At 39.2% G+C, this 15,000-nt stretch overlaps 1 protein-coding gene across 1 annotated transcript in view; it reads right to left on the bottom strand.

The window, feature by feature from the left end:
- Positions 1-501: 501 nt before the first annotated feature.
- LOC115221524 (innexin unc-9-like) overlaps positions 502-15,000 on the bottom strand; it is a 27,788-nt gene continuing 13,289 nt past the window's right edge. Inside the window, exons 2-4 of the mRNA XM_029791727.2 lie at positions 6,970-7,009; positions 4,509-4,845; positions 502-1,818 (exon numbers count right to left, since the gene is read on the bottom strand). Of these exons, the coding sequence (XP_029647587.1) occupies positions 850-1,818; positions 4,509-4,845; positions 6,970-7,009 (1,346 nt within the window). The 3' untranslated portion in view covers positions 502-849. The remainder of the gene's footprint in view (positions 1,819-4,508; positions 4,846-6,969; positions 7,010-15,000) is intronic.

Here is a 15,000-nt window from a genome sequence, read left to right as displayed (position 1 = left end):
AGGTGATAAAAAAAAACAGTGTGTATTAGTTTTATACTCAGCAAAAATAGAAGGAAAAGTCTTTTTATGTTTTTGGCAAATGCTCTTTTTCACAAGGAAAAAATGAGAAGAGAAAAAAAATGTGGAGAAAGAAAAGAACAAATGTGTCTCAATTAGAGAGTCATTGCATATATTGGGGTCATCTTGAAGCATTATCAGAGATTATGAAGCCTGGTATTTATAGCCACTTGGAGAGATTTATTCTCATATTGTTCAAGAATCAGTATGGTTGAAGTCTGTTTGTAAGACATAAGCCTTTAAAGAACATGTCTTTCTATAGTTGAGATTAGATTATTATCAAGATGACTACTAATCCCTAAAGATCTCAAGAGGGAATGCAGGACAGTTGTAGACCCTAGATTAACAACTTATGTAGAAGGTTCACACATGAGACACAGTGAATGAATTTATTGATGCTCAAAGCAGCAACATTGCTTTCACTAAAGTTTTCAATGGTAAAGGATAACATAAGAGAGTAAGTTTTTACAAGATATGGGTCTACAGAAGCTATACAAGTATTCACAGAGGAGAAAGAGAGAGATAAGGCAATGGAGTATGTGACCACTGATTACTAACAACCATTTCTATCTCCTTTGATATGTCAGAAATGAAGTGATCGGTCGATAGTTGAAAATAAAATGTAAAAGAATATTCCCCAACATTGGGGGATTTTGTATCTCATTTCCCAAAAGATAGAAAGCTTTACCTTCTGTGAAAGAGGATATACTATGATATATTATCAAAGATTTAGACAGATTCAGAGAGAGTAGAGAAACAGAGGGAGATTGAAATGGTTGCTGAAGATATTAGCTAGCTCTCAGATGGCTCTTCAGGGATCGTGGAAAGGACTTTGATTGGAGAAGTCCTTATCGGGGGGGGACTAATATTTTTTTTTTGTATCAAAGATTTTAGTATATGTGGTGCAGGCGAATTTTCTTTTAAGATATCATTGAAAGTATTGCATCCTGGTTCTTGAAAGTTTTGATCAATTCTCTCGTTGTACAAATGCCACAATTCTTTTAACAGATCTTCAAGAACCAAATTTGTTGTGTTCTTAGCAATCATTCGTAATATAAAAAAGCCATCACTCCGCAGATAATCATTTATGAAATGCTTGAACATTTTCTTACCATCAGATTTTATAATTATACTTTTCGAGGGGCTCAAATGATGCAAAACATATTTATTCTGACCTTTGGAAAAAATCGCTCGATATATCCACAGTAAAACATTTGCACATGTAGCCACAGCAACAAAGATCAACCAAAACCAAAGAAAAATGAATATTTTTTCATTAAATATATTAACTGGAAGAACACATTGGATAGTGTAGAGTTGAATGTTCTGTAACTGCCTTAATTCTAAATCACAGAGAGTCACACGAGGAAACCTTACAGATCCTTTTGAAGGAACTGTGCGAAAAATATCAAAGGGTGTAAAAGTGTCTGAGAGGAATGCATTCAATAAGAAAAACTGTCCAATGATGTTTACAGTGTACAAGATTTTTACGAGGACATAGAAGCTGATAAAATATGTCCCTTCCTTTTTTGAAAACGGGATCCAAGAAAAATTTAAATCTTTGCCTTTTATTGTTTTTACACGGTGCAACTTCCGTTTCCAGCAGCCTTCCAACCACATGTCAATGAAACAAGCAATGTTTTTTATATTTTTCTTATACTTTTCTGGCGAATCTAACAGGGAGCTCTGAGCCAAAGTAATGATTTTCTTTAATCTAATACCAGACACTGAGTTCACGACTCTCCATACCCAATCAGGAGTCTAAAAAAAAAAACAAAAAAAACAAGACATAAATAAATAAAAATAGTAATAAATTGACTTTCAAAAAATACAAAAGTACTTCGTTTTTGGATTTGGTTTGCAAGATTCTTTATATGAGTTTGTGTGTTGAAGCATATTCTGTTGTGTCTGGGGAGAGACATTTTCTTTTTGTGCCTTATAATGTAACACACTCACTGGTAAAATAGTCTTGACTCTTGAGTCAAGACTATTGAAAAGGTTGCAAGATTAAACGAAAATTTTAGGAAAATGAAAATAAGAAATAAGTGGAAATTTTACCGGTGAGTGTGTTACATTATAAGGCACAAAAAGAAAATGACTCTCCCCAGACACAACAGAACATAAAGTGCTGATGCCATGTAAAAAGCACCCAGTCCACACTTTAAAGTGGTTAGTGTTTGAAAGGGCATCCAGCTGTAAAAACCATACCAAAACTGATGTCGCTTGTGCTTGTGCCATGTAAAAAGCACTCTGTCCACTCTGCTGAATGGTTGAGGCTAGGAAGGGCATCCAGTCTTAAAAACCCTGCCAAATCAGACACAGAAGTCTGGTGCAGTCTTCTGCCAAACCATCCAGCCTATGCCATCATGGAAGGTGGATATTAAATGATGTTCATGATGAAGTTTCTTTCTTATATTTCTATTATTTTTCTGCAAAACTATCCACCAGTAACTTAGTGGAGTAGAACAGATTAAAATCCATAGACAGGGTGTTGGGGGCTAAATTTGAGTTTGCATAAAAGGAAAAGAGAACACAATATTCCATCTAGCAATAAAGTGGAGGCACATAGCCTAGTGGTTAGAGAAGCAGACTCGCGGTCGAGGGATCACGGGTTCGAATCTCAGACCGGGCAATGTGAGCGTTTATGGGCCAAAACACCTAAGCTCCACGCGGCTCCGGCAGAAGATAATGGCGAACTTCTGCTGACTCTTTCACCGCAACTTTCTCTCACTCTTTCCTCCTGCATCTTGCAGCTCACCTGTGACGGACCGGTGTCCTGTCCAGGTGGGGAACCTATATACCAAGAAACCGGGAAACAGGCCCTTATGAGTCAGGTATGGCTTGAGAAGGAACAAACAAAAAACAACAAATCTAGTAATAAAAGTATTTTAAAAATTCAAAAAGAATCAACTAAATTATGGCTGGGAAATACCAGTTTACTCAAAGCAGCTGCCCTCTGCTTCATCACAGCCTCAAGACAGCTCTTGAACATGGCACACACATCCCTTACTATGTCCTGGGAAGACCTTTCAATACGTCCTTGATCTTGGTCACTAGCTCAGCTCCAGTGTTGCAGACAGGATGGTTGGTGTCTTTGTCAGCCAATTTGCACAAATAGTAATCCATGGGATTACAACTGGGGGAATTAACAGGCCAGAAATTGGGGATGAAGAAGTTGTAGAGATTCTCCAACAAATGCTGTTGACTCTTTGTGAAGATATGACAAGGAACTGAATCCTATTTCCACACATATGACCTTCCAGCAGCAACCCTTTCCAGTCAAGGTTTCATCACAGTCTCCAGCAGCTCCACATAGTCACTGAATTGAGCCTAAGGCCCTCTTCCTGCAGTTGTTGTACCATGACAACAATACGAAATGTCAGTGTTTCTATTAATGGATATTATTGGCATATGTGTAGTCTTTCTTGGAAGCAGAACTGGCAATTGTGAACGCCAGATGAGTAAGGGCAGGGCATTGAGTATATTGTTTCATGATAGGTGAATTGTCATTGAGATCTCAGAGTATCTAAATGAAGTGATGAAAAAGACAAGAAGGTTGAGCTTTCATTGTCCCAACATCTGAAGGAGTGCCTATGCTATGCATATCTTCCCTTGAAGTAGTTGGTTGTCATTCCTATGCAGTGTCTAATAATAAGATTCCTCTGTAGTGTCTTGTAATACTATTTCCTCCTCCCAGTTGCAATATACTTGGGGATCCTGTCAGTGGTAGTGCTACATAAAAAGAACAGGTGCTTGTGGAACATAAGAGGCACTGGTGCCGGTGTAATGTAAGAAGCAATGGTGCAATGTAAAAGCACCCAGTACATTCTGTACGGCGGTTGGCATTAGGAAGGGCATCCAGATGTAGAAGCCATACCAAAACAGACAATGGAGCCTGGTGCAACTCCCAGCCTTGCTAGCACCTGTCAAACCACCCAACCCATGCCAACATGGAGAGTAGACGTTAAATGATTATGATGATGATGATGGTGGTGGTGGTGGTGGTGGTGGTGGTGGTGGTGGTGGTGGTGGTGGTGGTGGTGATGGTGGTGGTGGTGGTGGTGGTGATGATGATGATGATGATGATGATGGTGGTGGTGGTGGTGGTGGTGGTGGTGGTGGTGATGGTGGTGGTGGTGGTGGTGGTGATGATGATGAAGATGATGATGATGATGGTGGTGGTGGTGATGATGGTGATGATGATGATGATGATGATGAAGATGATGATGAGGATGATGATGATTATGATGATGGTGATGATGATGAAGAAGTTGATGATGATGATGATGATGGTGGTGGTGATGATGGTGATGATAATGATGATGACAATGACAATGATGATGATGATGACGATGACGACGATGACGATGATGATGATGATGATGGTGATGATGATGATGATGATATCACAAAATAAAAAACAAAGAAAAGAGAACTGTAAAAGGGTTCACCTTAAAAAGAGCTGCCATGAAAAGGAAAATCATAGGTGCCCACTGGTAGTAAGTAATTTCTTCTTGCGTGCGAGTTCCGGGGTCCATAGGAATGGGGAACTTCATTCCAATATAGTAAGTGTTTGAAATCCAACAGTATGCTTTCGCATAGTTTACCTCTTGTTCCAGCCAGTTCGCAGGAGCCAGGCAGTGGATCGGCTCTCCTATCAGGTAGGTAAATGTGACAATAACAGCAAAAATGATTAACAGAAATACAGTCCATACGTGGCTAATGGCACTACACAAATCTTCGTTGAATTCGGTCTGCGATACCAGCTTTTTAGCAAGGAAAGCAGCTCTGAAATATAGAAATGAATTGATTAATTAATTAATGGGTTAATTAGAAGTTTGTGAATTTTTAAAGCAAAAATTTAAAAAAAAAAGGTGTGGTAAGTAGCTTGCTAACCAACCCCATGGTTCCGGGCTCAGTCCCACTGCGTGGCATCTTGGGCAAGTGTCTTCTGCTATAGCCCCGGGCCGACTAATGCCTTGTGAGTGGATTTGGTAGACGGAAACTGAAAGAAGCCTGTCGTATATATGTATATATATATGTATATGTGTGTATGTGTGTGTGTTTGTCCCCCTAGCATTGCTTGACAACCGATGCTGGTGTGTTTACGTCCCCGTCACTTAGCGGTTCGGCAAAAGAGACCGATAGAATAAGTACTGGGCTTACAAAGAATAAGTCCCGGGGTCGATTTGCCCGACTAAAGGCGGTGCTGCAGCATGGCCGCAGTCAAATCACTGAAACAAGTAAAAGAGTAAAAGAGTAAGTAAATATCATGGTTGCATTTTGTATCTTTTATCTTTTACTTGTCTCAGTCATAGGACTGTGGTCAGGCTGGAGCACTCTCTTGAAGGGTTTTAATCAAATAAAATTTCCCCCACCCACACCACCATCACCACCCACATCACCACTGCTGCCGCTGCCCTCAGGACTAAATTTTGAGTCTGGTACTTATTTTATTGGTCGCTTGTGCAACAGGGATGTAAATAAACCAATACCTGTTGTCAAGAGGTGGTGGTGGTGGTGGAGTTGGGGACAAGCACAACACAATTACATGCACACACATACACATGCAAATGCACGTGTGTGCAAACACACATGCACACACACACACACACACACATGCATGCAAGCACACGCACTTGCATATGCACAAACACATGCACACATACACACACATGTATGTATGCACACACACGTATACACACTCACACGCATGCACATATACACACATGCACATGTACACACATATGCATGCACACATGCATGTGCACACATGCATGTGCACACACACACACACACACAGTGGGCTTCATTCTGTTTCCATCTATCAAATCCATGCGCAAGGCTCTAGCCAGCTTGGGATTGTAGTGGCATCTCTTTTTACAACTTTTAATATTATTGTTAGTATGTCCGGAAAAATATCTCTTTACAACAAAGTAACTTATTTAAATCTCTTTCCTTGACCCTTTCACTACAACCCGGCTGAAACCAGCTCTGAGTACAACCCTAACCTTAATTGTTTTTATAAATTTTGAATTAAAATCTTCCACCAAACCTTAGTCACAATTTACTATCCTAACACTAGCTTAATGATAACTTTCTTTTATTGGCCACACGGGGCTGAATACAGAGGGGACAAATACAAATGTAGAGCTTAATGATAACTGAGTTATTTTACTAAATTCTTTGTTATATTTAAATAATTCAAAGAAACACAGGGCATCTCAAAATAAATATAGTAATGAAAGGGTTAAAATATGTAATAGAGAAATAATTCTTAACCCTTTTGTTACCAACCCAGCTGAAACTGACTCTGGCTCTGTAGTACAAATGTCTTGTTTCCATAAGTTTTGAAATAAAATCTTCTACCAAACCTTAGTCACAATTTCTGTTCCTAACCCTAGCTGAATGATAACTAAGTTATTTTACTAAATTCTTTGTTATATTTAAAATTAATTGAAAGAAACACAGAGCATCTCAAAATAAATACAGTAATAAAAGGGTTAAAATATATAATAGAGAAACAATTCTTAACCCTTTTGTTACCAACCCAACTGAAACAGACTCTGGCTCTGTAGTACAAATGTCTTGTTTTCAAAAGTTTTGAAGTAAAAATCTTCCACCAAACCTTAGTCACAATTTATGTTCCTAACACTAGCTGAATGATAACTAAGTTATTTTACTAAATTCTTTATTATATTTAAAGTAACTGAAAGAAACACAGAGCATCTCAAAATAGATACAGTAATGAAAAGATTTAATCAGGAGTGATCTCTGTGTTGGTCAGTTTGTCTGAAGTATATTTTAGAAACTTGTCATTTCCTCCACTACAAATGGAATAAACAAAATTTAAAACTTTTTTGTTAAGAAGCAAAGCACAATAAAACTGATAGAAAGACTCAGGCAACTTACATAATGCTGGAGAAGCCATCCAAATGTTCCAAGGTGTCTGCTGTAATAATAATAATAATAATAATAATAATAATAATAATAATAATAATAATAATAATAATAATAATAATAATAATAATATGGAAAAACACTTGGCGAGAAACGGAAGAAAATTTGAAGAAAGAAGGAAAAAACATAATAATAATAATAACAACAACAACAACAACAACAGAAAAAAGATGGTATAGGCACACTCCAGAAAAGGTCACAGAAAACGAGAAAGCAACCATACTCTGGGATATGCCAATACACACAGATAGAGAAATTAAGGCCAACAGGCCAGATATAGTTGTCAGAGATCATGAAGAAAAAAAATGCTTTCTAATTGATGTATCAATACCGGCTGATGACAACTTTTCTCTAAAAGAAATGGAGAAACTTTCAAAATACAAAGACCTGGAAATAGAGGTAACTCGAATGTGGAATCTAAAAACAGAAACAATTCCTATCATAGTAGGCACATTAGGTATGATAAAATATTATTCGAAAAGAAGTGGGAAAACTATCAAAACATGAGGACATTGAAACTGAAATATTCAAGAGGTAGGACACGAGGGTAAAAACAATACCAGCAGTAATTGAAGTGTAGCGGGTAAGATTCTTGGCCACTACTTCTGGTCTGATCTGAGAGTAGTCCTAAAAAGGACTGTTATCGCATTCAGATCAGACTTGAATTAGCCCTCAAAAGGACTGTGGTCGTAATCAGCAAAACTGGACAGACGAAAGCAGTAGTTGAAATGACGAGCAGGCAAGAGGTGTAAGTTTCTACAGCGATTTATTTCAGGCGTGAAATAGCAGTACAAAGGTTTGAGGCGGCGTGAGTGGCGAGCGTGGCAGGCGTGAGGGACACGATTTACATCAGTCAAGTGCCAAAAAGCCAACTGCCTTTACGGCGATCTATGATGTGTATTTATACAAAAATATCAGCAGTGATGTTTAGCCAGTGTCCAATAGAATGGCAGGTAGGTAGCTTTTGTCCAATGAAAGGTCAGGCAAGTCGATGGGGGTAGTTGCTTTGTTTTCTCTGGTGATGGCAGATGTATTTCCGGTGTCCATGCAAGTTACTTCCGGTGACTGTACAGAAGCATTTATATATGAAAAGAAACACAGAAGCCATTTCAGGAGTCAAAACACTAAACTAACCCCAAAATAGTTCTACTAGGAGAATGGCCCACATCTTGGGCAAGGCACTATCAATTCAATAGAATAGCTTGCAAATCAATAGAATAGTTCAGAAAGAGTCAAGACTATTGAAAAGGTTGCAAGACACAACGAAAATTTTAGGAAAAAAAAAAAAGAAATAAGTGGAAATTTTACAGGTATGTGTGTTAAATTATAAAGCACAAAAAGAAAACGACTCTCCCCAGACACAACAAAATATGCTTCAACACACGAACTCATATAAAGAATCTTGCAAACTAGATCATCATCATCATCATCATCATCATCATCATCGTTTAACGTCCGTTTTCCGCGCTAGCACGGGTTGGACGGTTCGACCGGGGTCTGGGAAGCCAGGGGCTGCTCCGGGCTCCAGTCTGATCTGGCAGAGTTTCTACGGCTGGATGCCCTTCCTAACGCCAACCACTCCGCGAGTGTAGTGGGTGCTTTTTACGTGCCAAAAAAAAAAAAAAAAAAAGCAACCACTACACTCGCGGAGTGGTTGGCGTTATCCGAAAACGAAATAGTTCAGAAAGCAAAAACTTCCTATTTAGCCCACACGCTATACACCAAGCACTTAATGATCTAAACTTAACTTGAACAACAACATATGCTCAAGAAGACTGAGGCCAAATAAAATCTCACAACTCAGAGTATATGCATCAGCACACACAGCATATACAACGGAATGCACACCAATATAACAAGGGAGAAGAAACTAAAACTTCAGAACAAAACAAACAGGAAAACAAAGAGGCACAAGACGGCACGGCAGAAAACTCCCATGGAATTCCCAAAGCAAATATAAATAAATAAGTAGTAGTAGTAGTAGTGGTGGTGGTGGTGGTAATGGTAGTAGTAGTGGTAGTGGTGGTGGTGGTAGTAGTAGTTGTAGTGGTGATGGTAGTGGTGGTGGTGGTGGTAGTAGTGGTAGTAGTAGTGGTAGTGGTGGTGGTAGTAGTAGTAGTAGTAGTATTGGTGGTAGTAGTGGTGGTGGTGGTGGTGGTAGTAGTAGTGGTAGTGGTGGTGGTAGTAGTAGTGGTGGTAGTAGTAGTAGTAGTAGTAGTAGTAGTAGTAGTAGTAGTAGTGGTGATGGTGGTGGTGGTGGTGGGGGTAGTAGTAGTGGTAGTGGTAGTGGTAGTAGTAGTAGTAGTGGTAGTAGTAGTGTAGTAGTAGTAGTGGTGGTAGTAGTGGTGTGGTGGTGGTGGTGGTGGTGGTGGTGGTGGTAGTAGTAGTTGTAGTAGTAGTAGTAACTGAAACAACAATAAAAATATTTGTCGCCAAAACAACATAAATATAAAAAGGTAAAAAAAAACAACTATTCAAGTAGACTTAACTAAGCAAATGTTTTTCTTTTTCTAGTCTGCACATAGAGAGAGAGAGAGAGAGGAGAGAGAGAGAGAGAGAGAGAGAGAGAGAGAGAGAGAGAGAGAGAGAGGAGAACCTGGGAGAGCACAAAATAGAATGCACGCAATAACAGATCAAATATGCACATATACACGCATGCATACACATGCACACACAAACGCATACAAATACAAGCATACATGTGCACAAACATATGTATATGTAAACATATACATTTGGAGGCGCAGGAGTGGCTGTGTGGTAAGTAGCTTGCTTACAAACCACATGGTTCCGGGTTCAGTCCCACTGCGTGGCATCTTGGGCAAGCGTCTGCTGCTACAGCCCCGGGCCGACCAATGCCTTGTGAGTGGATTTGGTAGACGGAAACTGAAAGAAGCCTGTCGTATACATGTGTATATATATATGTATGTGTGTATTTGTGTGTGTGTATATGTTTGTGTGTCTGTGTTTGTCCCCCTAGCATTGCTTGACAACCGATGCTGGTGTGTTTATGTCCCCGTCACTTAGCGGTTCGGCAAAAAGAGACCGATAGAATAAGTACTGGTCTTATAAAGAATAAGTCGATCCTGGGGGTCGATCTGCTCGACTAAAGGCGCTGCTCCAGCATGGCCACAGTCAAATGACTGAAACAAGTAAAAAAGAAAAAAAAAGAATTTCTTTTTCTTTTACTTGTTTCAGTCATTTGACTGTGGCCATGCTGGAGCACCGCTTTTAGTCGAGCAAATCGAACCCCAGGACTTATTCTTTATGAGCCTAATACTTATTCTAATGGCCTCTCTTTTGCCAAACTGCTAAGTTACGGGGATGTAAACACATCACCATCGGTTGTCAAGCGATGTTGGGGGTGTGGGGACAAACACAGACACACAAACACACACACATATTTATACATATACACACACATATTTATACATAAACACACACACATATTTATACAAATATTTATATACGATGGCTTTGACAGAGTCAAAAAGGTTATATATCAGCAATAGCCTGTTCAAAAAAAGGGCCAGGAACAGGTGGACCAAGATTGCCCCAGACACAAGGGACCAAAATGAGATTGACCACATCCTGGTCAATAAAAGGCATATTCTACAAGATGTCTCTGTAGAACACCCTGTTCAACACAGAAGGTGACCACCACTTTGTGTGGGCAAAGATTGTGTTGGATGAGAGAGGGGAGGAAACAATACTGCAGTTAGTATCAAGGGGACAACGGGTGAAGGTTGTGAAGGAAGAACAGCTGAAAGAAGCCATCAGGAAAAAAATCCTGGGATCAGTTTAACCCTTTAGTGTTCGCATTATTCTGCCGAAATGAATCCTTTTTTATCCACATTGCCTTGAACTAATTAGGCATTATCTTGTAGCTATGAGATTTTGATGAGGTAGCTGTTAATTTTTAAAATGATATTGTAGGGCTGGTGTGAGAGACCAGATCTGGCCAATTTGAACGTAAAATAGGTAGAATACTTTTGGCTGGATATGGCCGGTTTAAATGCTAAAGGGTTAAGGAAATAGATATTTTGTATCCAATATTTTGTATCCTATATTTTGTATATATTTTGAAGGCGCATGGCTCAGTGGTTAGAGCGTCGAGCTTACGATCGTGAGGTTGTGAGCTCGAATCCCGGACGGGGTTGCGTGTTGTGTTCTTGAGCAAGGCACTTTATTTCACGTTGCTCCAGTTCACTCAGCTGTAGAAATGAGTTGCGACGTCACTGGTGCCAAGCTGTATCGGCCCCTTTGCCTTTCCCTTGGATAACACTGGTGACGTGGAGAGGGGAGGCCGGTATGCATGGGCGACTGCTGGTCTTCCATAAAACAACCTTGCCCAGACTTGTGCCTCAGAGGGTATCTCTCTAGGTGCAAACCCATGGTCAGTGCCTGACCGAAGGGGGTCTTTACCCTTATATTTTGTATCCTATAAGACCTTCTATCTATAAATGTTCTAATATCTACACAGCATTGGTTTTTTATCTCATTACGTAAAAAATTCTTATATACATACGCTAACATATGACCAACGTTGAACCCCTTATTCGCAAAACTACCGAACCTGGAACTTAACTATGGTTTGTCTAAAGCACTTATTCAGCATTGCCTGACACCTTTGGGTCTCAATGACACCATTATCTCTTGTATTCTATGATAGATACATTGATCCAGAAGTTGAAGAAAAGCTTGAGGAGTACAAAGGTTGTGGTTCCAAAGGTGACAGGAAGAAGGATTTTGGAGCAGACAAAGAAGCAGATGGAAAAGTGGAGAAACATAAATTCCTAACCACATGGTTCCAGGTTCAGTCCCACTGCATGGCTTCTTGGGCAAGTGTCTTCTGCTATAACCTTGGGCCAACCAAAGCCTTGTGAGTGGATTTGGTAGACGGAAACTGAAAGAAGCCTGTCGTATATGTGTGTGTGTATGTGTGTGTGTGTCCTTGTCCTACCACCATCGCTTGACAACCAATGTTGGTGCGTTTACATCCCTGTAACTTAGCAGTTTGGCTAAAGAAACCAATAGAATAAGTACTAGGCTTACAAAGAATAAGTCCTGGGGTCAATTTGTTTGACTAAAGGCAGTGCTCCAGCATAGCCACAGCCAAATGATAGAATTAAATAAAAGAATAAAAGAATACAATGGGCTTCTTTCAGTTTCCATCAACCAGATCCACTCACAAGGCTTTGGTCAACTTGAGGCTATAATAGAAGATACATGCCCAAAATTTCACGCACACAAAGATTTCACACACACACAAACATATATGCACACATACATATATATATACGACGGGCTTCTTTCAGTTTCCATCTGCCAAATCCACTCTCAAGGCACAAGGCTTTTGTTGGCTCAAGGCTATAGTAGAAGATACTAGCCCAATGTGCCATGCAGTGGGACTGAACCCGGAACCATGTGGTTGGTAAGTAAGCTACTTACCACACAGCCTGCAGCTATATATATATATTCTTTTCCATATATATATATTACCGTGACCAACCAGGCTATCAGATGTTGCAACACATCGCTGGTCACAATGCGCTTTGCATTGTTTTAGCCTTCAAATGACGCCACCCTGCTGGCTAAGCAAGCAGGTCAACAGAAGAAAGAGTGAGAAAAAGTTGTGGCGAAAGAGTACAGTAGGGATCGCCACCACCCACCTGCCGGAGCCTCATGGAGCTTTAGGTGTTTTTGCTCAATAAACACTCACAATGCCCGGTCTGGGAATCAAAACAGTGATCCTACGACCGCGAGTCCGCTGCCCTAACCACTGGGCCATTGCGCCTCCACACACACACACATATAAGCAATCCTTGGCTTGAAAAAGAACTCTGCCTTAAATAATTGCCTATTTTGCCCATATTTGCATACAACCCAAATTGCAAATTAATGAAAAGGCAGATCTATATATAAACCAATTTAAAAAGAAGTTTTATTATTCATTCCTCACCCACTCCAGCCCCACATTAACCCATTTTCAACACTTCCTGCTTGCCCCCCCTTCTCTTTGTATATTCTCACCACACCACCTGATACCCATCTCTCCCCAAACACATTACTATTGAGTACTGCCTATTGATATCTGCCTATTGACTTTTCTTGCAATTTTACAATGAGGCCCCTGATATCACTGATACATTATTAAACTGACAAGCTGACAGAATCGTTAACACACAGGGCAGAATGCTTAGTCACATTTTGACATATATATATATATATATATATATATATATATATAATATATATATATATATATATATATTTGAGTGTATGTGGTTATGTATGTGTGTTTAGCACAAAAAGGCTCAGAAATGGGGCAACCTCAAGAAAGTGAATTTGATTTTTGAAATCGTCATCCCAAAGAAAAGGTCATCCATACACAATATAGAAAAAATATAATTTTCGCCGTTGACAACTCTCCCACTCTCTATCCATCACCAACAATCTGTCTTTTTCTATGATTTACCATCCTCTTTGACACTCTTTTTGTATATGTAATAATCCTCACACTTTGGTTTTGTTTTGTTTAAAACCTGTTCTTCTAATGTTTTCTGCCATTTTATGACACCTATTACATACAAATCCTGTTTTCTTATTGGGTAAAAATCATCAAACTTTAAACCTCTGTAACATATTTCTAAAAAATGTTGTTTTTCCTGGAAAATGTCAATCACAATGTCAGATTCAGCATGAAAAAGTACATCAATACACCAAACTTGAAAACCTTCACTTAATTCTAAAATTTCAAAATATCTGAACAACAACAGAAAAGATCTCTGTTTGTCCACATCTTTCATTTTCTTTTGGTAAACTTTCTCACTCACCACAAAAGTCTATTGTTCACGCTGAGTGTCTGTGTGTTTCTCAGTGTGTGTGTGTGTGTGTGTGTGTGTGTGTGCATGTTTGTAAGGAATTTCATTAGGGTGACAAGAGTAATTAAAAAAAATGGTATGTAAAAGATAATTTATTTTAATAGCATACTTTTCTGTGAGAAAATATATTTTTTCTTGCACACACATGGACTCGCTTGATACGGAGTGGGGTTAGAGGCTTAAATAAATTTATTTGTTGTTGCTTACACTCACTATAAAAACATATTGTTCATGCTGGGTGTGTGTATTTGTCAGTGTGTATGCGATTAAAAAAGGTAAGTAAAAGGTAATTTATTTTAATAGCATAATTTTCTGCAAGTAAATATGGACTCACATAATGCAGGGTGGGGTTAAATATTTAAATAACAATTTTTTTGTTATTTCTTAAATCCTAGCAATTAACCACTACGTCATCATTTTGTAAAATGTTTATGGGGAGAAAAATTATAGAAAAACATCAATACACATTAGAGTGACAAAGAAACGAGAAAGATACCAGGGGGTCGTGGGGTGTGCTACAAACACCAGCTAAATCACTCTTAAACCACCTTTTCACCTGAAAGTCAGGAGTGGCTGTGTGGTAAGTAGCTTGCTTACCAACCACATGGTTCCGGGTTGAGTCCCACTGCGTGGCACCATGGGCAAGTGTCTTCTGCTATAGCCTCGGGCCGACCAAAGCCTTGTGAGTGGATTTAGTAGACAGAAACTGGAAGAAGCCCGTCGTATATACGTATGTGTGTATATGTTTGTATGTCTGTGTTTGTTCCCCCAATATCGCTTGACAAATGATGCTGGTGTGTTTACGTCCCCATGACTTAGTGGTTTGGCAAAAGAGACCGATAGAATAAGTACTCGGCTTACAAAGAATAAGTCCTGGGGTCGATTTGCTCGACTAAAGGAGGTGCTGCAGCATGGCTGCAGTCAAATGACTGAAACAAGTAAAAGAGAGAAAGAAATTGCAGATTCGGATTGTCTATATTTTAAAACTATGATTAAAAAACATCTTTTCGCAAAAAGCCAAAATTTTAGGATTTATTTTTAATGAAAGAATTAAAAAAAAATTTCGCTATTGTTTTGAAATCACATTTCATTTTCTGTT

This window comes from Octopus sinensis, linkage group LG18 (genome assembly GCF_006345805.1).
Source record: "Octopus sinensis linkage group LG18, ASM634580v1, whole genome shotgun sequence".
Taxonomy (NCBI): Eukaryota; Metazoa; Mollusca; class Cephalopoda; order Octopoda; family Octopodidae; genus Octopus; species Octopus sinensis.
This window is presented reverse-complemented; position numbering and strand designations above follow the sequence as displayed.